General features: G+C 39.5%; 1 protein-coding gene across 3 annotated transcripts in view; it reads right to left on the minus strand.

Annotated features, from left to right (window-relative positions):
* TTC28 (tetratricopeptide repeat domain 28) overlaps positions 1–24,308 on the minus strand; it is a 700,068-nt gene that overhangs the window by 268,332 nt on the left and 407,428 nt on the right. For all 3 annotated transcript variants that reach the window (XM_051826641.3, XM_008274620.5, XM_051826643.3), the window contains 2 exons: positions 20,324–20,596; positions 19,292–19,422 (listed from right to left, as the gene is read on the minus strand). In XM_051826641.3, coding sequence (XP_051682601.3) covers positions 19,292–19,422; positions 20,324–20,596 — 404 coding nt within the window. The remainder of the gene's footprint in view (positions 1–19,291; positions 19,423–20,323; positions 20,597–24,308) is intronic.

Here is a 24,308-nt window from a genome sequence, read left to right on the forward strand (position 1 = left end):
AAAGTAAATTTCAGACATTAGTATACTTTATTCCTAAACACTTTAGTCTGTACTTCATTAGCTAAACTTCCATATTTATTTATGCATTTCATGTAAAATCTAAATATAGTAAAATGTACACATTTTATATATACCATATGATGAGTATTGACAAACATGCACACATAAAACCCAAAAACATATTAAGAAAAACATTCCCATCACCCTAGAAAGCACCCTTATGCCCCTCGCAAGTCAATCTCTGCCCCACCTCTGCTCCCAAACACAACTATTGAACTGATTGATTTCATTACAGATTAATTTTGCTTATTCTATAACTTACTAAGGAGATCATAAAATATGTCTTCTTTTGCGTCTAACATCTTTCACATAGTCCAGTGTTTTTGCAATTTACTCCTGTTGCTACACACACAAACACAAACAATACAGAAGTTTATACATGCATTGTTCCGTTGAGGAAACTTAGGCTACTTTCAGAAGTGCCATAAGCATTCTTGCATATGTCATTTGTGGCCCTGTGGTTTCAATGCTCTGGGGGTAAATCCTAGGAGAGGACTTCGTGAGTCAGCAGGTTAGTGTACATTTAGATTTTAATGAAGTTGCAAGATTGTTTTCTACAGTGGTTATACCATTTCACATTCCCAACAACAACTTATGAGAATAAAATGTATTATATCCATAAACCTTACAATTCAATGCTAAAGTTCTGTCTTCAACAGTCAAATGCACTTTCAAGTAATTAAAAAGGTGGCCGGCGCCGTGGCTCAATAGGCTAATCCTCCACCTTGCGGCGCCGGCACACCGGGTTCTAGTCCCGGTTGGGGCGCCGGATTCTGTCCCGGTTGCCCCTCTTCCAGGCCAGCTCTCTGCTATGGCCAGGGAGTGCAGTGGAGGATGGCCCAGGTGCTTGGGCCCTGCACCCCATGGGAGACCAGGAAAAGCACCTGGATCCTGGCTCCTGCCATCGGATCAGCGCGGTGCGCCGGCTGCAGAGGCGGCCATTGGAGGGTGAACCAACGGCAAAGGAAGACCTTTCTCTCTCTGTCTCTCTCTCTCACTGTCCACTCTGCCTGTCAAAAATAAAAAAAAAAAAAAAAAAGGAAAAAACAGTAAATGTCTTTCATATTGCCAATATATTTATTATCTCTGGTATTCTTCCTTTTTCCCTGAAGATCTGTGTTTTCCATATGATATCATTTCCCCTTAACCTGAAAAATCTTCCTTTAGTATTTCTTACAGTATTATAGGTCTATTGATAGTCTTCTTGGTTTTCACTTATCTTAAAATAAATGAATAAGGCCTGGACACTGTGAATGATACACTGTAGATACTTGGGATTTTGTGATGTTACTCCACAGAGTATCAACTTTCTTGCTTTTATCAGAGAGTTAACACTGATGAACTCAAACACCAAACTGCTTCTCCGGAAGTGGCATTGCATCTTTGTCTAGTTCTTTCAGGCTTGGCCAACTTGCTTAGACTCTGCTCTCACATGTTTACTTGAGGGGTAAACTAGAAATCGGATTAGACTTTATATTTAAAAGTTGCCACCCTCTTATGTGACTCTCTCCCTTCTAGGGTTTCCTCATTAGTTTTTCATTGCTGTTGTGACCCGGGTTGTGTCTTCTGATTCTCCATCAGTAAGACTTACAGGTTTCTAAACAAGTTTCAGTAGCACTGTGGGGACTGGGAGCTGCACTCTGGCAAAAGAAACAAACAAAAAACAAAAACCAAGTTACTCCCTTCTTCCAAGTTGTTAATTTTCCTCCGTTTTCTGCCTACCTTAGATTACTCTCTAGGACATTTATGTAGTTGTTTGCTCTTTATTTTTTCCAGAGTTTATAATGATTGAATACGGAGGGGTTGATATTAGCTGCTTTGCCAATTCTAGAAGTGGAACCTTCTCCTTTCACTTGTATATCCACTGAGAATATAAATTATTCTAATATAAACAGCCTAATATAAAGTGATGCTATTATAAACATCCTATTATAAAATAAAGGCTCCCAACAAAGAAAAGCCCAGGACCAGATGGATTCACTGCTGAATTCTACCACACATTTAAAGAAGAACTAACCCCAATTCTTCTCAAACTATTCAGAACAATCGAAGAAGAGGGAATCCTCCCAAATTCTTTCTATGAAGCCAGCATCACCTTAATTCCTAAGCCGGAAAAAGATGCAGCACTGAAAGAGAATTACAGACCAATATCCCTGATGAACATAGATGCAAAAATCCTCAATAAAATTCTCGCCAATAGAATGCAACAACACATCAGAAAGATCATCCACCCAGACCAAGTGGGATTTATCCCTGGTATGCAGGGATGGTTTAATGTGCGCAAGACAATCAATGTGATACACCACATTAATAGACTGCAGAAGAAAAACCATATGATTATCTCAATAGATGCCAAGAAAGCATTTGATAAAATACAACACCCGTTCATGATGAAAACTCTAAGCAAACTGGGTTTGGAAGGAACATTCCTCAATACAATCAAAGCAATCTATGAAAAACCCACAGCCAACATCCTATTGAATGGGGAAAAGTTGGAAGCATTTCCACTGAGATCTGGTACCAGACAGGGATGTCCACTCTCACCACTGCTATTCAATATAGTTCTGGAGGTTCTAGCCAGAGCTATTAGGCAAGAAAAAGAAATTAAAGGGATACAAATTGGGAAGGAAGAACTCAAACTATCCCTCTTTGCAGATGACATGATTCTTTATTTAGGGGACCCAAAGAACTCTACTAAGAGACTATTGGAACTCATAGAAGAGTTTGGCAAAGTAGCAGGGTATAAAATCAATGCACAAAAATCAACAGCCTTTGTATACACAGACAATGCCATGGCTGAGGAAGAACTTCTAAGATCAATCCCATTCACAATAGCTACAAAAACAATCAAATACCTTCTAAGATCAATCCCATTCACAATAGCTACAAAAACAATCAAATACCTTGGAATAAACTTAACCAAGGACGTTAAAGATCTCTACGATGAAAATTAAAAAACCTTAAAGAAAGAAATAGAAGAGGATACCAAGAAATGGAAAAATCTTCCATGCTCATGGATTGGAAGAATCAATATCATCAAAATGTCCATTCTCCCAAAAGCAATTTATAAATTCAATGCAATACCAATCAAGATACCGAAGACCTTCTTCTCAGATCTGGAAAAATTGGTGCTGAAATTTATATGGAGGCACAAGAGACCTCGAATAGCTAAAGCAATCTTGTACAACAAAAACAAAGCCGGAGGCATCACAATACCAGATTTCAGGACATACTACAGGGCAGTGGTAATCAAAACAGCATGGTACTGGTACAGAAACAGATGGATAGACCAATGGAACAGAATTGAAACACCAGAAATCAATCCAAACATCTACAGCCAACTTATATTTGATCAAGGATCTAAAACCAATTCCTGGAGCAAGGACAGTCTATTCAATAAATGGTGCTGGGAAAACTGGATTTCCACGTGCAGAAGCATGAAGCAAGACCCCTACCTTACACCTTACACAAAAATCCACTCAACGTGGATTAAAGACCTAAATCTACGACCTGACACCATCAAGTTACTAGAGAACATTGGAGAAACCCTTCAAGATATTGGCACAGGCAAAGAGTTTCTGGAAAAGACCCGGGAGGCACAGGCAGTCAAAGCCAAAATTAACTATTGGGATTGCCTCAAATTGAGAAGTTTCTGTACTGCAAAAGAAACAGTCAGGAGAGTGAAGAGACAACCGACAGAATGGGAAAAAATATTTGCAAACTATGCAACAGATAAAGGGTTAATAACCAGAATCTACAAAGAGATCAAGAAACTCCACAAAAACAAAACCAACAACCCAATTAAGAGATGGGCCAAGGACCTCAATAGACATTTTTCAAAAGAGGAAATCCAAATGGCCAACAGGCACATGAAAAAATATTCAAGGTCATTAGCAATCAGGGAAATGCAAATCAAAACCACAATGAGGTTTCACCTCACCCCGGTTAGAATGGCTCACATGCAGAAATCTACCAACAACAGATGCTGGCGAGGATGTGGGGAAAAAGGGACACTAACCCACTGTTGGTGGGAATGCAAACTGGTCAAGCCACTATGGAAGTCAGTCTGGAGATTCCTCAGAAACATGAAGATAACCCTACTGTTCGACCCAGCCATCCCACTCCTTGGAATTTACCCAAAGGAATTTAAATTGGCAAACAAAAAAGCGGTCTGCACCCTAATGTTTATTGCAGCTCAATTCACAATAGCTAAGACCTGGAACCGACCTAAATGCCCATCAACGGTAGACTGGATAAAGAAATTATGGGATATGTACTCTTTAGAATACTATACCGCAGTAAGAAACAACGAAATCCAGTCATTTGCAACAAAATGGAGGAATCTGGAACACATCATGCTGAGTGAAATAAGCCAGTCCCAAAGGGACAAATACCATATGTTCTCCCTGATCGGTGACAACTGACTGAACACCAAAAAGGAAACCTCCTGAAGTGAAATGGACACTATGGGAAACGGTGACTTGATCAGCATAGCCCTGACTGTTAATGAACAACTTAATACATTATCCCTCTTAGTAGTTTTTTTGTCTGTTCTACTTAATATGACTGGTTTAATTCTGTAATTAATACACAGTTATTCTTAAGTGTTAAAAATTAACTGAAATGTGATCCCTGTTAAACATAAGAGTGGGAATAAGAGAGGGAAGAGATGTATAATTTGGGACATGCTCAAGCTGACTTGCCCCAAATGGTAGAGTTAAAAACATACCAGGGGATTTCAATTCAATCCCATCAAGGTGGCATGTACCAATGCCATCTCACTATTCCAAGTGATCAATTTCAGTTCACAATTGATCATAATGAGAGGACTAAGAGTCAAAGGGAGCACATAAACAAGTCTAGTACCTGCTAACACTAACCAATGGAATAAATAAAGGGGAGAGTGATCCAACATGGGAAGTGAGATACTCAGCAGACTCATAGAATGGCAGATGTCCTAAATAGCACTCTGGCCTCAGAATCAGCCCTAAAGGCATTCGGATCTGGCTGAAAAGCCCATGAGAATATTTCAGGCATGGAAAGCCAAGACACTCTGGCAAAAGATCTCTGCGAGTGAGATCCCAGTGAAAGAACAGGTCTTCAAAGAAGGAGGTACCTTTCTCTGAAGGGAGGAGAGAACCTCTACTTTGACTATGACCTTGTCTAAACAAGATAAGAATCGGAGAACTCAGAGGGCTTCCATAGCCTTGGAAACTCATGACTGGAGCATAGGGAGACTACTGATGCCATAGACAGGAGTGTCAATTGGTAAAGTCAACAACAGGAGTCACTGTGCACTTACTCCTCATGTAGGATCTCTGTCCTTAATGTGCTGTGTATTGAGATTTAATGCTATAACGAGTACTCAAACAATATATTTCACTTTGTGTTTCTATGGGGGTGCAAACTGTTGAAATCTTTACTTAATGTATACTAAACTGATCCTCTGTAAAAAAAAAAAAAAAAAAGAAATTATCAATTCCCAACTTGACTCTCACTGGGATTAAACATGACAATAGGTCTGATCTGATTTCATCATCATTTAAAAAAATCATCTATTATTTTTCACTTTATGTTTCTGTGTGAGAGCAAACTGTTGAAATCCTTACTTAATGTATACTAAGCAGATCTTCTGTATATTAAGATAATCGAAAATGAATCTTGATGTGAATGGAAGGGGAGAGGGAGTGGGAAAGGGGAGGGTAGTGGGTGGGAGGGACGGTATGTGGGGGAAACCATTGTAATCCATAAATCGTAATTTGGAAATTTATATTCATTAAATAAAAGTTAAAAAAAAATAAAGGTAGCCTATGATTCACTCTGATGCATTTTTTGTCTTCTGATTAAAGAGTAATGCTGGGCCGGTGCTGTGGCATAGTGGGTAAAGCCACCGCCTGCAGTGCAGGAATCCTCTATGGGCACCAGTTCAAGACCCGGCTGCTCCACTTCCAATCCAGCTCTCTACTATGGCCTGGGAAGGCAGTAGAAGATGGCCCAAATCCTTGGGCCCCTGTACCCACGTGGGAGACCGGGAAGAAGTTCCTGGCTCCTGGCTTTGGACTGGCGCAGCTCTGGCCATTGCAGCCAATTGGAGAGTGAACCATCGGATGGAGGACCTCTCTATCTCTCTCTGTAACTCTGACTTTCAAATAAATAAATAAATCTTTTTTAAAAAAGAAAAGACTGCAAAATGTTATGACTGGAAGAGAACAAGTAAAAATATAATAGGTGGAATGATTATAAAATTGAACTTGAAAAAATACAGTTAAAAAATAGAACAGCTGAAGGCAGAGTAATTTGCAAAAATATAATACATTATACACACATACACAAATTCACTGGATGTTTGATTTCTTTTCAGGTGATAACTATTCTATTAGCTGGAGAAAAAAGAGCTTTTTATAACTCATTACAGTAAGGCCCAAGAGGTCTGACTCAGCTGATCTAAATGTAAGGTATAAAGCACACAAGCAAGAAACTGATGTCCTATTTCCATTCTTGGTGTCTACCTTCCAAGTCCTATAGTCTTGAATGCCTCGAGAGCTACACTTTAACATATTTGTTTCTCATATGCCTGTAAGATACACACCCCAGGAATGGCTGCCAAGCCTTCATGAACTTAATACTCCCTGTGAGGGTATGACTCTGCTAAAATAGAATGCTTTTTACCTTTTAACCCATTCTCCTGTAGAACTGGAAATAAAATAATTACCTCAACCACATTCTTTCTCTGTCTCTCTCTTACACGTGCATACATATGCATACATTACAAACCTTTGTATGGATTTCATATTAGCACTACTGCAAGTTACATGATAATACATACAGTGAAGAAAATGTCTACAAAAGGGTCCAAGAAAAATAGCAGTTTTCAGAGTGCTGTGGTAAGGATGATGTCATCAAAAATCATTTAATTAATTTCCTGTAGCCACATCCTAAAGGAAATTTAAAAGGCTCACTTTTCTCACAGACAAGACTTTTTAAAAATTTTTGATTAATAGCTGCATGATGATCATGATTCCCCATCTTCACAATCATAAAGAATGGAATCTAAATTTTCTTTTTTAGTTTTTATTATTTGAAAGGCAGAGTGACAAAGGTAGAAAGGGAAACACAGTGAGAGATGTTCCATCTGCTTGTTCACTCCCCAGATACCCTCAACAGCCAGGACTGGGTCAGGCTGAAGCCAGGAGCCAAGCTTATGCCAGTTTGCCAATCCATTTGAAAAAGAGAAACCTTGATTGATATAAAGTGCTGATGTGTTTAGACCAGCATTTTGATAAACAATTTGGGAAAGTATTTTCATTTAAAACATGTTTTGGATATGATACCAAAGCACAGATAATAAAAGAAAAAAACTAAACAGGTGGGACTTCATCAAACTAAACAGCTTCTACACAGCAAAAATGAAAAGGCAACCTACAGAATGGTAGCAAAATCTGAAACCATATTTTAAATAAGAGGTCAATATCAAAAACAGTATGTCATACAACACAATAGCAATCAATCAATAAATAGCCCAATTTTAAAAATAGGTAAAGGATGTAAACAGACATTTTCACAAAGATAACATAAATACCCAACAGATATATGAAAAAGTGCCGAACATTACTGATCACCAAGGAAATGCAACACAAAAGCACAAAGGGATGTTAGCTCACATGCGAGCCACTGATGGCTATTACCAAAATAAGAGATTGCTTTTCTAGCCTTAGCCTCTGATCCCATATCCCAAGAAGAACTAGATTGTCATTTATAAACTCTTATTTATTCATTTATTTATTTTTAAATTTCTATTTATTTGTTTGAAAAACAGGCAGAAACAAAGTTTCCATCCACTGATTCATTTCCCAAATGCCCCCAAGAGGCCAGGAGCCAGGAATCCAATTCTGTCTCCCACAAAGGTGCCAGAGACCCAACCACGGGCGCCCTCACTGCTGCTTCCCGGGTGCACATCAGCAGGAACTGGAATTGGGAGCGGAGCCGGGACTCCAACTCGAGCATGTAATATAGGAAGCAAGCGTTTCAAGGGTGTCTTAACAGCTACACCAAAAGCTCATCCTGACCCCCTTTCTATAGGGAGTGATGGTGGCTAAGAAGAACACTCATGCGCCCAGGGACTCAGAGCTGGCAGACAGGAACGTGCCTAATGGCCACGCAGTCTCTTGAGCCTCGTGGCTAAGTGAAGGAAGTGTGTCTCTGGGGGCATTTTGATCAATCCTTGGACAAGGGCTGGCATTGCCGAACAGAGGGCTTAGGGAACCACTTGCAATGCCACTATCCCACATCAGAGTACCAGTTAGAGTCCCAGCTGCTCCCGTTCTGATCCAGCACCCTGCTAAAGTGCCTTGGAAGGCAGCAGAGGATGGCCCAGGTACTTGGGCCCCTGGCAACTTTGTGAGAGGCCAGGACAACTTTCCTGGCTCCTGGCTTCGACTTAGTTATTTTGGCCAATTGAGCAGTAACCAGCAGATGAAAGATCTGTTGTTTTTTCTTTTGAATCAATAAATCATTAAAAAATAACATTGGAGAACAACATCATGTTTCCCATTTATGAAAAATAAAGCCATACATTTTTATATATAAATGCATGTATATTTAAATGTATAGAATAAAATACATAAAATGGAGTAGAATCTCATTGTCTAATAGAAACATAGTATCAGCCACAAATGCAATTTAAATTCTCTAGTAATCACATACAATGTAAAAAAAGAAAAGCAAAACTAATTTAAATATTTTATTTAATCCAATATATGACCATAATACTGTAAAAATATAAAAACTTAGCAAACTTGCATTCTTTTTATTTATTCTAAGCCTCAAAGTCCAGAGTGCATTTTACATTTATATTACATTTCAACTCAAACTACCCACATTTTAACTGTTTGATAACCACACATGGTAATGGCTACCATTATTGGACAGTATCACATTCAAAAGATCCACTTCAAGCCAGTAACACTAGTTACTTTTGGAAAATACCAGGTTTAATCTTTTACATTGATAACTAAAAATCATTGTTCATGTAATGATAAAATTCTAACAATAAACAATAAAGGAGTATGGGAACCCTACAGATGGCTGAGAAAATAACCCTATTCAAAGGGCTGTTGACCTTCTGGATCTAGGAGAGATACCAGAGAAAAATAAAACTGAAATAACTTTTAGGGGCCTGCATTGTGGTGCAGTGAGCCAAGCCACCATCAGAGACACAGGCTTTCTTGACAAGTACTGGTTTGAGTTCCGGCTGTTCCACTTCTGGTCCATCTCCTTGTTAATGTGTCAGGGAAAGCAATGGAAGATGGCTGAAGTACTTGGACCCCTGCCACCAATGTGGGAGACTCAGATGGAATTCTTGGTTCCTGGTTTCAGCCTGGCCCAGCCCCAGACACTGCAGCCATTTGGGGAGTGAACCAGTGGATGATTCACTCTCTCTCTCCCTTTCTCTCTGTAACTGTGTCTTTCACATAAATAAAAAGTCTTAAAAGAAAAAGAAAATATCATTTATAATAATGCATGTACAGGGGCTGGTGCTGTGGCGCACTAGGTTAATCCTCCGCATGTGGCTCCGGCATCCCATATGGGAGCCAGTTCTGGTCCCGGTTGCTCCTCTTCCAGTCCAGCTCTCTGCTGTGGCCTGGGAAGGCAGTGGAGGATGGACCAAGTGCTTGGGCCCCTGCACCCACATGGGAGACCAGGAGGAAACACCTGGCTCCTGGCTTCAGATCAGCACAGTGCCGGCTGTAGCGGCCATTTGGGGAGTGAACCAACGGAAGGAAGACCTTTCTATCTCTCTCTCTCACTGTCTGTAACTCTACCTGTCAAACAAATTTAAAAAATGCATGTACATACACACACACACACACACACACACATCTACAACCTAAGTATAAAGCCAAAGAAAGATACTCAGTAGTTCTACAATGAAAAGTTTTAAACATTGCTGGAAGAGATTTTACAAAACATTTAGTAAATGAAGAAAAATACAAGTTTATGGTATATAATATTCAAATATACTTATAGATTCAATGCTACCCAAATCAAAATTCCAAATGGATGCTAGGGCAGAGGAAAGGGAAATTGGTAAGCGAATTCTGTAATATATTTGCATATGCAAAGAACCTGGAATAGCCGAAGCAAACTTGAAGTAGCACAAAGCTTAAAAACTACATTATCAGACATCTGGATTCATTAAAGAGCTATCGTAATTAGGCTATACACTATTGGCATAAAGCTAGACACAAAGACCAGCAGCACAGAATCTAGAATTCTTACAAACCTTATAACTCACTATGACAAAAGTAGCACACAGTGCCGTCCTGAGGATATAGAATATTGGCTGGGTCAACTGGATATTCAAATGGGAAAACGCCCTGAACTAAACCAAACAGAAAACTCAGTTCCAAGTGGCAGCAGACCTAAACACAAATGGTAAAAAAATAAAGACTCAGAGAATGTTTTCATGACTTTGAGATACACAAACATTTTCTTAAACAGGATATGAAACGAACCATAACAATTAACAGGATTGATAAGTTGGATTTCACCAACATTTGGGATGAGAAGAAAAGATGGGTATTGAAAAGAGATCTTCCTCAGAGGAAGCTCTTGGCTTCAGATTAGCACAGCTCCAGCCATCATGGCCAACTGGGGAGTGAACCAGGAATGGCAGACCTCTCTCGCTCACTCGCTCTCTCTCTCTTTCTCTCTCTCCCCCTTCCTTCTTTCTGTATGGAACTCTGAGTTTCAAATAAATAAATAAATCTTAAAAAAAAAGAAAAGAGATCTTCAGTGAGGCAGAGATGATTCAACTAAATTTGAAAAAGGAAAATATTGCTAAGGATTTAAAGATGTAGTCTTAGGGCTGGTGCCGTGGCCTAGCAGGTAAAGATGCTGCCTGTAGTGCCGGCATCCCATATGAGTGCTGGTTCAAGTCCCGGTTACTCCACTTCCAATCCAGCTCTCTGCTGTGTCCTGGGAAAGCAGTAGAAGATGGCCCAAGTCCTTGGGCCCCTGCACCTATGTGAGAGACTGGGAAGAAGCTCCTGGCTCCTGGCTTCAGATTGGTGCAGCTCCAGCTGTTGTGGCCAACTGGGGAGTGAACCAGCGGATGGAAGACCTCTCTCTCTCCCTCTCTCTCTCTCTCTCTCTGCCTCTCCTTCTCTTTCTGTATAACTCTGACTTTCAAGTAAATAAATAAATCTTTTTTTAAAAAAATAAAGGTGCAGTCTTCTAAGCAGAGGAACCAGAATGAGTAAAGGAACAGAAGGGGTAAAGCCTAAGGCAGGTGGACTCAAAGGAGGAGATGATAAAGTCTACGGCACACAGAGCAACTGAAAGATGATGGGGGAAGGTCATGAAGGGATTTGAACTTTAACTCAGAAGTAACAGGAAGTGCTAAAGGTTTTTAAGCAGCACAGCTCTATGCTCAGAATTAAATTTTGAAGGAAAACTCAAAGAAGTGGCTCAAGAAGAAACCAGAATCAGGGCACAGTTAAAAGAGAGCTTCCCACATCAGCGTATTTATATATCCCAGTGTGATGAGGGATGCAAAGCTGCATCATGAAACAAACAGCGCATTTTCTAGGAGTATCTAGTTTACTGCTAAATGTCTGGCAAGAAGCAATCTCACACAAAAATTAGCAGTGATATTACAAAGTCATATGCAACATGCATATGAATCACCTAAATGATAGTAACAACGATAATGTCAATAGTAAGAGGAGCATCCACTTGGAATCCTCACTATGTCTCAGGTCCTAAGCAAGCACTCTGTAGGGACTCAGTTAATTCTCACAACCACAAGCAGCACAGGCACTCTTCAAATCATTCCCTCTAACTACACTGACAAAATCGTTTGCTCAGACATTTGTGTTTCCATTTCGTTTTTGTCCCTTCCTCCCTTTTAAAATTAAGGTGTAACAGCTCTTTGCATTGCTCATGATATAATTTGGTACAACCACTTTGGAAAACTTGCAAAAATTTACTAAACCTAAATATATGTATAACAAAGCCTAATAAATATATGTATAACCAAAAGCCTAACAGAAAGAAGTACTGCTGCTCATCAAAAGATATGTGCAAAAATGTTTAGAACAGTTTTTTAAAAATAATAGCCAAAACTTGGGAATAACTCCCATGTCCACTGGTACACTTAAAGGACTTTTGTCATTTGTCACATAGAAATGGCAGAACCAAAATTCAAGACTACGTATATTGAATACCTAAATTCAGACTTTACCCAGTACACACTACTGGAAAGAAATTATCTGCTGAAGGAGTAGCTTTTGGCTACAGTCACAGACCCAAGTAGTATATACCCTTTCTCCTGTCCTTGTAGGAGTATGTCTGTTAAAGTGCAAAATTCCCAAGAGGTTACTGTGATTGTCCAGAGAAAAGATGGTCCGGCAGAAGGGAGGAGACAGAGATTTCTACAACAGAGAGAAGAGAACCCAGGAACCAAACAAACACGAAAGTGAGTGACTTGGGGCCAGAGGACACTGGTGAATGGAAAAGTAAGCACAGACTGAAGTCTAACTCACGGACACCGAGTTGAAGGTGAGTGTCCAGGAGGCAGCTGGGTAGAGATGCATGAAGCTCAGCAGAGAAATTAGACTGAAAACTTGGGAGTCATCAGCATATTTGCATATCAGATTTCCTGAATAGAGAACAATATCTCTAATACAGTATAATTTATACACTCTTCTGACAATTAATATTAGCTCTCCAGAAGGTCTCTGTGGGCATCTGAAATTAATTTTGAAACCATTAAAGCAGACAGAAGGTTAGTCAGAATGAAAAATCCTGTGGAGAAAGAATGACTTCCCCTATTAGGTCTCTGAGAGTAATTATATAAAAGAAAAACCCACTGCTTTTTAAAGGGAAGCAGACAAACTGTTTTTGGGTTGCTATCTTGCTACTTGGGAAAATCCTAAAATTAATTATAGCCAAAGAGGCAAGAGGCAGATCGATGAGGTTTTGCACCCTCATCACTGACGGCATTTACAGCAATGAATTTTCACTTCAAAGGCAGGTTCCTGTATTTGATTTCAATATCAAAATAGTGCAAAGTGGCAGAGAAGATACAAATTAAGGTCACATATGCAACCTAAGAGTAGTTTAATAATAACAAAGCATATTCTCTGAACTTTTTATACTAGAGAGAGTATGCTGTTTGAGAGAGCTCTCTAATCCATCCAATAATTAAGAGAAAAAGGGCTCAACATAAGGACAGAAATGCACAAAATGATCATCATTTAAAGACAGTCTGCATTAAATGAAAATCCAAGAGAATAAAAAAAAAAGTATGAGCTATTATGAACATTGCCGATTACCAAAGCGAGATAAACCCCTTTCCTACACACCACCAATCACTAGTTTTCAAAAACACAATGGGCTTTCAATGGGATACACTGAATACAGAGGAACAAATTCCCCCAAAAGTGTAGATCAGTGAAGAGGCAAGAAGAAATAAATGGAGGAATACACCAGGCACCTGAACAGAAGAATGCTGAAAAGACATGTACTTAGTCACAATAAACATGTAGATCTAATACCACTCCAATAGAAATCCCAGTATTCCAACTTAATATAAGGATTTTAAAATTCACTGTTAACAGGACGGGGTGGTGGAATACCCCTAACAATAGCCAGGGCTAAGCCAGGTCCAAGCCAGGAGCCAGAACTCCATCCTGCTCTCCCATATGGGTGGCAAGGGCCCCAGTACTTGGGCCGTCTTTTGCTGCTTTCTGAGGCGCTTTGGCAGGGAGCTGTGTCAGAAGTGTAGTAGCTGGGACTTAAACTGGCACTCCAATACAGGATGCCAGTGTCACAAGCAGAGCTTAACCCACTGTGGTACGATGCTGGCCCTTAGACATTTTAGAATGTCTAAAATCTTAGACATTTTTAAAAATAATAATTGTATAGGACTTGCAGTGAATATACATGTGTTAGAAGTCAATAATAGTTAAAACTGTGTGTTATTAGAACACAAATTACTTGACAGCTCAGTAGGATGCTACAGCAATGGCCCGAATCAGACCAATAGAAAACCTAAACCACTGTAGGAAAAAAATAGGTTAAAAAATAGAATTAATTCTATGTAAGGGCCAGTGCTGTGGCGTAGCAGGTAAAACCCCTGCCTGTGATACCGGCATCCATATGGGTATTGGTTCATCTCCTGGCTGCTCTACTTCTGATCCAGATCCCTGCTAATGTGCCTGGGAAAGCAGCTGAAGACGGCCCAAATCCTTGATCTCCTGCACCTACGTGGGAGACCCACAAGAAGCTCCTGGCTCCTGGCTTCGGTTCGGAGGAGCTCTGGCTGTTGCGGCCATTTGGGGAGTGAACCAGCAGTTGAAAGTTCTCGCTCTCATTCTCTCTCTCTCTGTCTCTCTCTCTGTAACTCTGCCTGTCAAATAAATAAATCTTTAAAAATATATTTTTTAAAAGCTCTATGTAAGAGAAATTTAAACACAAAGCTTTTTATAAAAGAAAAAATTAAAAATAGTCAATCCAGGGGCAGAAGTTCAGTTAAGACATCAGTTAGGATGCCTGCATCCCATATCTAAGTGTCTGGGTTCAGGTCCCAGCTCCACCCTCAGTTCCGGTTTATTTTATTTTTTTAATTTTAAAAGGAATTTATTAATACATTAGATTCTCAGGGTCACAGCAAATGCATTGCAATTATTATAACACAATTCTCATCAATTTTCATTAATGTGATATTAATACAAAGAGAACAGATTCAATGTAGTTCATAAATACAATTCTAAAAACATAATGATATTTCCTTTCCTTCTCCCCTCCCTCCTTTTTTTTTTAATTTTGGAAATAACATATCTTTAATGTACATTATAGTCAAAGGCTTATTGTTCCACTAATGAAGAGTTCAACAGGCAAAAAGTCAAAAAGACCAAAGTTCCGATTCCTTCTACTGCACAATCTGGGAACAACAGGTGGTAGCTTGAGCTGGTCCCTGTCACCCATGGGAGAGACCAGGACTGAACTTTCTGGCTCATGGCTTCGGACTGGCCCAGCCAGAGCCTTTGGAGGCATATGGGGAGGGAAGCAGTAGATGAGAGTTCTTTTTGCTGTTTGTCTAAATGTGTCTCCATTTCACTGTCTATTTTGCTTCTTATATACATAAACAAACATACAGATATTTTAGAGGTAAATTCAAATAGTGATTAAAAAAATTTAAATTAAAATTTAATTCAATTAATTTAGATTGCATTTTAAATTAAAACAATTAACATATGACTTTTCATCTAACCTATCAAATTGACTTTTTAATTCAATTAATGTTCAGTGTTGGCCAGTATAGAGAATTAGAACACTGACACAATGTTGTAGGACTGCAACAGATGCAGGGATTCTGGGAGCAATGAACAACAAGTCTTAATGTGCTACAAGCAAGCTCATTAGCAGTAATTTAACAAAAGGAGAAAAACATGCCTGATAGGAAACCAACTTTTAGAACCCCAATCAGTGTTCCACTTGTCCCAAGAAGTTTAATTCTATACCGGTCTCTCTCCTCTGGAATTCACAATCTTGGCAGTGATTAAGAGAGTATTCATTACTTATTGCTCATAAAACATACCATTTTTGTGTATCAATGTTTTGCCTCAAAAAGCATGTAAGCTACTCAAGTGCAGTGACCCTGCTCTGAGCCCTAAACAGTATTAGGTGCTTTACAAGTAGCCATCACACTTAACTGAGTCAAACCACAGAGGGCTGGACAACTAAAACTTTGAACCTATATCAAACACATATCACTGCAATAGTTCCCTTTAGTCAGTTGTATATTTCTTTAAGTTATGAGCTAATATTAACCAAGTCTTATCAACTAGTGGCTAGTTTCAAGGAAAGAGGGATAAGTATTTCCAGTCAGCCACAGGCAAGTAAGCAGCAGCTCTCAAAAACAACCTTAAAAATGAAGAGAGATGCCCATGTTCATTACAGCATTATTCAGAATAGCCAAGATTTGAAACAACTTAGGTGTGCATCAACAGAAAAATGATTATGATACACCTATTTATACATACACGGTGCACATAAAATGGTAAGATATTTACTCTTTAAAGAGAAGAAAATACTGCCTTTTGCAACAACATGGGCGACCTTAAGAGGACATTATGCTAAATGAAATAAACCAAACATAGGAAGAGATTGCTTGATCTCACTTATATGTGGAATCTAAGAAAGCCAACTTCACAGCAGAGAGTAGGTAGAATGCAGTTGCCAGTTTAGGGTGAGGTGAGGAATGGGATGTCAGTCAAAGGGTATAGAGTTTCAGTTACACACAATGTATAAGTTCTAGAGAGCTTATATACACCAGGGGACTATAATTAATAATACAATATTACATACTTGAAATATGCCAGGATAGAAGGGCTCAAGAGTTCTCACCACACAAACACATCCAAAACACTTACTATGTGTTAAATACAAGAAATCAATTTATAAACAAGATAGTAAGAGAAATGGTAAGAAAATAACATTAAGCTTATAAAAAATTAGTGCCCTGTAACAAGCATAGCAGAAGAGATAGTAAGAAAAAAAAATCCCACGGGTCACTCTAGGAACCAGATAAATATGACTGGGCAACGCCAAGAGCGAGCATGGACCAAACAGCAGGAACATGTCAGAACAAGGCTGTGGGAAGCCATGGCCAGCAGACAACCCCAAGTGAACCAGCATACAAAAGGGAACAGCCAGAAGAGGGTCACTGAGATTATTAAAGTCTTGACAATCAGATAATGAATGGCATAATTAAACTTAAAAATTATCTAGTAGCTGCACATTCTCCACCTCCTCACAGGAGGAAAGAAAGGAAGAAGTTTAAACATCAGCCCCAGAGTCTCTTACTTACATGTAAGGATTTCCAACAAGACTGCGGGGAGAGAGGTATCTGTGGTAGACGGCAAGTCTAAGGAGGTTTTAGGGAGGGACCAGGCACCAGCATCCTCTCAGGGTCCCTTCCATCCTCATCATTTAGTGGTTGCTTCAGAATGTATCCTCTAACAGAGGTTTATAAAAACCCAGATAACACACATGATAGAAAATCACACTACTGAAAAGAGGGCAAGCAGAAAACTTGGAATTCTCATTTTTCATACCTATTACATTACTGTCCCTAAATTTAAAGTGTTTCCACTTTATCCAGTAATTGGGCTAATACACACACTTCGAAGATTAGGAGGAAAGAGAATAAATGCAGTTCTTGATAAATTTAAAATTATTTGTCCCTTCATTAAATAGTCCCAACTAGACAGCCATGCTGTGTTAGTTCTTTTGAAAATTATTATTTAATTACTTTCATTTTATTTGAAAGACAGAGAGAAAGAGAAACAGGGAGACAGGTGGAGAGAGATATCTTGCATCTGCTGGTTTACCCCTTCAAAGCCCAAGGGCTAGGCCAGGCCAAAGCCAGGAGCCCAGAACTTAATCTGGGTCTCCCACATGGGTGCCATGGACCCACGCATTTGAGTCATCATCTGCTGCCTTGCAGGGTGCGCATTAGCAGGAATCTGGATTGGAAAAGGAGTAGCAGGGACTTGAACCAGGCACTCCAATATGGAATGCAGGTGTCCCAGGCAATGACTTCCCAGTTGTACCAAATGCTCATCCTATTTTAGTTCTTAAACCTGGCTCTCGCTATTTCAAGCCATCAGTATTATCTGTCTCTAGAAGTCTAATCTGTATTTTCCTTCTCTGAATAGCAAGAAATCAGATTGGGGTGGGTGTTGTGGCATAGCAGGTTAAGCTGCTACCTTATTGTAGTACTGGTTTGAATTCTAGCCACTCTGCTTCCAGTCCACCCTTCTGCTAATGTGCCTGTGAAGGCAATGAATGATGGCCCAAATAGTTGGGTCTCTGCCAACCACATGGGAGACCTGGATGGGGTTCCTGGCTCCTGGCTTCAGCCTGGCCTGATCCTGACTGTCACAGGCATTGGGGAATGAACCAATGGATGAGAAGACAGGTACCTCTCTCTCTCTCTCTTTTTCTCTCTCCCCCTCTTCCTCCCTCTCTGTTTCTCTCTTACTTTCTTTTTATGTATATGAGTCTCTGTGTGTGTCTCCTCTCTCTGTGTCACTCTGCATTTCAAATAAGCAAACAAATCTTGAAAAAAGAAATCAGGTCAACTGGCTTATAAGAATTATTTATAAACCAAGAATAAAAAAGCAGTAAGAAAAATGTTCAGATAACTCTTAGGAGAACATAATTGCCAAAGTTCACATTCCTTGAAAACGTTCTGTTAGTGCTTTCAAAGGCTGCTGTTCCCTTTCTCAGTTCCTCCTAGGGCTTTGCCATGTTTCAGAGACCTAAAACTGATAGGTCATTTAATTAATATAGCTGACCTTCATAATGTCCCCTAATGGAATTCTGAGATATAAACGTAAATAAACATGTTTCCCAACATATAGGTCGGTTCATAAACTCTGTTGCTTCTGCAATTAACCTTCCTCTATTAGCATATAATAAAAGCTGTCACTTATTGAATTCCTTTATGGAATACCATCATAAAATTCTAGGCACCATGCTAGGCATTTTAAATATACAAGTGTTATTTATCATCTAACCACAACCGCGTATAGAATAAAGAGAATAAAAATAATTTCCTAACAAAAGAGAAGAGAAAAAGTAGGTTTAAGTAATAACTTCTCCAAGATCCACAGCAAAGAAGAACTGGAGTCTGACTTCAAACCCCCCTCTCTCTCTGCTCTGTAGGCACTTTCTCATCTGTTGCATCTACTGGATATCGACACTTTCAGAATATTATGTTTCATAACAAACACTAGGATGATTTTTCTTTATCATTACAATTCAAGACTCTCAAACTTAACATGTTTCCACCATATGAGTTAAAAATCCACACAAGAAATAACACCAAGGGACTGCAGTAGCATAATGTTTGCTTCTCATAATAAAATGTAGTGACTATGTCATGATCATACAGCGTTTTGCTAATTTTACACATGTCTACTCCGCAGCACATTTGAAGAGAATAACAATAATGCACCTGACCCAGCTGTTAGATCTGAGGTCAGGACAAGGTCTTATTTATTTCTACAGATGCAAAGCTTCCAATGCGGTAGACCAACACCAGTGATTTTCAACTTTGGAAAGAAATATTTTCAGTAGGGTATCTGATCCATTTTTAGAACAGTGAAAAAGAGACTCCATGGTTCAAAATGTCTTCCGTTACTGGGGAACTTCCTACCTCTCGGTCCTTGAGTTTCATGGCGAGCACCAGCTGATGCCTGTGGCTAGTGAGAGCCTCGCGGTAATTTCCTTTGGAGAAGAATGCAGAGCCCAGATTCCCATGAGCTCGGCATTCTCCGGTCTGGTCACCTGCATTGGAAAAAAAAAAAAAAGATACAATTTTTCTGAGTTATAGCATTATGTATGATATGTAATGGTCATCTTAATTTAAGAGCCACTGATCTGCTAGGTAAGACTTCACTTTCTTCTTAAAAATCATTGCTTCTTCCACAAAAACCTAAACAGGGACTTAGGGTCTCAGGAATCAAATCTCCAGACGACCACAGCCAGGGACTTAGGTGTCCTGGAAATGAGAGGTTGAAGACCTCGACACAAACAGCCGCCATTCGAATCCCCTCATTGCTCTGCTAATGGCCTTTGATTCAGAGCAGTCACCAGCCTGTTGGTTCAGTTGTCTGACTCCAGACCTATAGTGGTATATGGCCACCACATCAGCTCTCCTAGTGCAGTCCTGTAAGGCCTTGAATAATCACCAGAACGGACAGGAAAATCATAAGCCACACTTATTTTACACATGAGGCAGCCGGAGCACAGAGAGGTGAGGAAATTTGCCCACGGGTGAGCTAGCATGTGGCAGGGCTGGGCCTCCAAAGCCAGGAATCTGGCTCCACAGCACAGGTTCTTCAGCTCTGCACTACACCACCTCTTCCAGTAAGATGATGTTGCGTCCTAATGGAGGCAAAACTCAAGATGAAGGGTTCACCTCACACGACTGCTGCTGGGGATATTTAATTAGGAGTCCAGATCTCTGAGGAGGGCAACAAGGATGTTAATTCATACCTCTTGGCCTTCGGAGGACCTTGGTACTCTGCTCTGTGAAAAGCTGTAAAGACCCCAGTACTCTAAAACAGAGAATGTTCTAGAGACACACTCACTTTTCATTGCACGTGTTAGCCCCATTCATGTCAGGTTAATCAGCTTTGTTTGTGTCCTTTTTACTCTGAAATAAAGGAGAGGAGTGTAACTCTACCTAAGGTCTTGGCTACATCCAAGTCCTGCTGCATGTATCCAGTGCTCTTCTCTGTGTTTCCAAGAGACCAGTACGCACTGCTCAGGGCAGAGAAAACAGAACCTCTCAGTTTGAGGCTGCAGGTGCCAATCTTCAGCGCAGCTTCTAAGACAACCACAGAAGCCCCGTGATGGCCAGCTGTCAGGAGCTCCTGCCCAACCACAGACACGACCACAAAGGGACTCTTGTCCAGTTTCATTTTCTGAAGCTGCTGATACGTGGGCTCGAGGGAGTCTGAAGAAACACAAAAGAAAACGGAATTTAGGATGATACACAAACATTTTTACTATTATTCTCTAGGCATAGATGTTTACCATAACTTTTAATGGCCTATTTCAAGTAAAAAGACTTTAAACTTTAATCCAGTACTACCCTAACAGTCCATTTAACCATATGACTAGTATCACCAACCCCAGTACAACAGTTGCTTTCTGCTCACTCCAGCATGCATATACCACACGTCTTTTTCTGTCTTTCTCTGATTGTGAGGCATCAGTTTCCCTGAATGGTTTTTCTCTGCCCTGCTGCCTTCCCAAAATATCACAAACACATTCCTCAAGTCCCACTTCCATGGAGTAGTAACCCAAGGTCCTGCAGGTCACAAAAATTTTTATATCTAAATTTCAGTGGCACTTCATTTATTTTCACTTTATTTGAAAGACAGAGAATGAGATGGTGGGGGCGGGGAGGGGCAGAGAGAAAGAAACAGAGAGATAGACAAAGAGAGATCTTCCATCTGCTGGCTCACTCTCCAAATGCCTACAACTGCCAGGACTGTTCCAGGCTAAAGCCAGCAGCCTACAACTAACCCAAGTCTCCTAGGCAGGTGACAGGGCCTCAAGCACTTGAGCCATCATCTGCTGCCTCCCAGGGTGTGCATCACCAGGAAGCTGGGTCAGAAGTGGAAGAGTCGGGATTCAAACCAGGCACTCCAATATACAGGCATCCTAAGTGGTGACTTAACAGCTGCACCCAACGCCCGCCCCTTGAGTTGCACTGTTTATAGTTAGTATGGCTCAGTTTGATCATTAACAAAACTTTAGAATTATTCTATATGTCTAATTAAAAGAATTTTTTCAGCTAAATCTGAAAACCATTGTAGGAATGTTTAATACATTAACTCCCTAGTAACTGGCACAATGTGGGAACTCAGTAAGACTCACCTTTGTCATTCAGGTGAAAGTCCCTAACATGTCTGGCATTTGATAAATGTTAAACCTGAATCAGAATAACTGATTAATAAACCTACCTACAGTTTTTCCTAGAAGATATGCTATCCTTACAAAATATCTGTCATTCTCACTTATAACAGTGTCCACTGCTGCTCTGAGACCAGAATGCCCGAATTAAAAATACTAATAATTTTTGTTGTGGTCACAAATGAAATGCTAAAGTAAAACAGAAGTTAAAGTAAATTTGCTATTTTATTGTCCTGTAGTATTTTTAAGGTCATGGATTGGGGATCAGTAAGCCACAGGGAGGTTCATCCCATTTGAAGCTAGGTTTGAATGTAGATGACCTCCAAGCTCCTTCTCACTTTTTTCTCTTTTTTATTTTGTCCTTTAAAGACAACTGCAGTTAACTATAGTCCTACAATAAGAATACACTTACAATGTATTTTTGTAAGCTTTCTTCAAAAACAATTTCACATTATTTGTTCCACTATGCATATATGAAAAAAAAAACTATAAAAGGGTTTGTCTCTTTAAAAAATCTTGAATCTTCTAGCCAACAGTACTGCATTAAAACGTAATTTTTACAATTTATGGCTTCAAATCTCAACTTTCTACTAAGGACCTCTCGCCTGAATCAACATTACCACGGAAACCTTGAAACTTACTGGTGCCTAAAGCATTTTTTTCCCTTCAATCAGATCACTAACCAGAGAACAAAGAACATTTTTACACCTGTCAAGATGCAAGTAGTGCGTAGTACCAGTAAACACCAGCTAACCAATAGAGCTAAATACAGGCACAAGAACCCAGGATTTGCTAGAATAGAAAAGAACAATACCATTTTTTAAATAATATGAGAATTTTGGTGGTGCCTTCTGATGGTTTTGGCAGCCAAGGATAACCAAATCAGCATCCCGCTGCTCAGTTAGGAGAAACAAAAATAATAGAATTTTAGAGCTGAAAAATTTTCAAAAACACCTTCATTTTAGAAATAAACTTGGGCCAGGGCCAAGACCAGAACCCACTACAGAACTCTAAATCCAGGCTCAATGATACCATACAAAGCAAAAATTCTTAGTTAGTAGTAACTGAAACTAATCTTAGCTGAAGAAACACATTGAGTGACAGCCAGATAGGTGGAAAACCAGGCCTCCGATCCCACAATTAGCATCATTCCACAAAGGCTGCCTTGTGAAGGCAGCATAACTGCTCTGTACCTAAACACAGGTACCACAGCCTGCAATGTTGCCTCCACCACCACTGAACACTATCTGTGAAGAATGGATGCCACTGTTGTCACCCACTACCATAAGAACAAATTCTGTGCTACCCTTTCTAATTAAACCTGCAAAGGAGCAGCTGCAAAGGAGAATGGGAAAATTAGGAACTCATGTTTTCAGCTTTTGTGGTACAAGTTAGGAGCAGAAGAAGATGAGAAATTCCCAGAACATGGGAAGAATGTTCAGACACCAGCAGCTCAAGATGACTGATGGCCAGCTAAGATACTGTGCTTCAGTTGGTTATATTTTTTCACATAGCAACCATAGCTAAGAAAAGCAGTCATTTTATTGAGCTTCAAAAAACATACAATAGTAGAAAAAAGAGAAAATACTGCAATAGTTAGAGGACTGAAGACAATATCTGAAAGATTCCCAAAAGAATCTTTAATTGTAAATCCCATTCAGCTGGTTGTACTAATGCCATCTTACATGTTAAAGTACTAATATCAAGTGTGGAATTGATTGATCATATAGATAGGATTAAGTGTCAAAGGGATCACATAAATAGGACCAAGTGTCTGGTAATAACAATAGATAGAATTAAAAAGGAGAGAATGTTCCAACATGGGAAGCAGTCCACACAGCAGACTCATAGAATGACAAACACACTAAACAGTACTCTGACCTCAGAATCAGCCCTTAAGGCATTTGAATCTGGTTGAAAAGCCCACGAGAGCATTTCAGGCATGGAAAGCCAAGATACTGTGGCAAAAAGTGATCTATATGAATGATTTCTTTGAGTGAGACCCCAGTGGAAAGAAGGGGCCATCAAAGAAGGATGTACTTTTCTCTGAAGGGAGGAGAGAACTTCACTTTATTTACGGCCCTGTCTAAATACTGACAGAGTTTGTGGACTCAAAAGTCTTCCATAGCCTTGGCAGCTCATGTCAAGAGCCTCAGGTGATCACTGACATAAAAAATAAGAGTGTCAATTCTTAACAACAGGAGTCACTGTGCACTTACTCCCCATGTAGGACTCTGTCCTTAATGAGTTGTACTATGAGAATTAACTGTAAAACTTGTTTTCAAACAGTACTTTGTACTTTGTGTGTCTGTGTGAGTGTAAAATGTGGAAATCTTTACTTAGTATAGAGTTGGTCTTCTGTATATAAAGTTAATTAAAAACAAAAAAATGAAGAATGGGATGGGAGAGGGAATAGGAGGTGGGATGGGAGTTGGGGTGGGAGGGTAGATATGGGGAAAAGAACTGTTGTATTCTTAAAGCTGTACCTATGAAATTTGTATTCATTAAATAAAAGCTTTCTTTAAAAAAGTAAAAATAAAAAAATTGTTCAAATATTCACTAGAAAAAATGAAACTGAAATGAGAAGTAAATGATTAAATTTCTGTTTGTTGTACAAAGAAATTTTAAATCAATTACAACATAAATGTTAATGTAAACATAAAGTTAATATACAATACATAAGAGTTTGTATGAGAGAGATTATCAAAGACAATTGGGAAGCTGAAAGTAAGCAGAATTTGATTTTT

Source organism: Oryctolagus cuniculus, chromosome 21 (assembly GCF_051225735.1).
Source record: "Oryctolagus cuniculus isolate XC-2025 breed Fujian yellow rabbit chromosome 21, ASM5122573v1, whole genome shotgun sequence".
NCBI lineage: Eukaryota > Metazoa > Chordata > Mammalia > Lagomorpha > Leporidae > Oryctolagus > Oryctolagus cuniculus.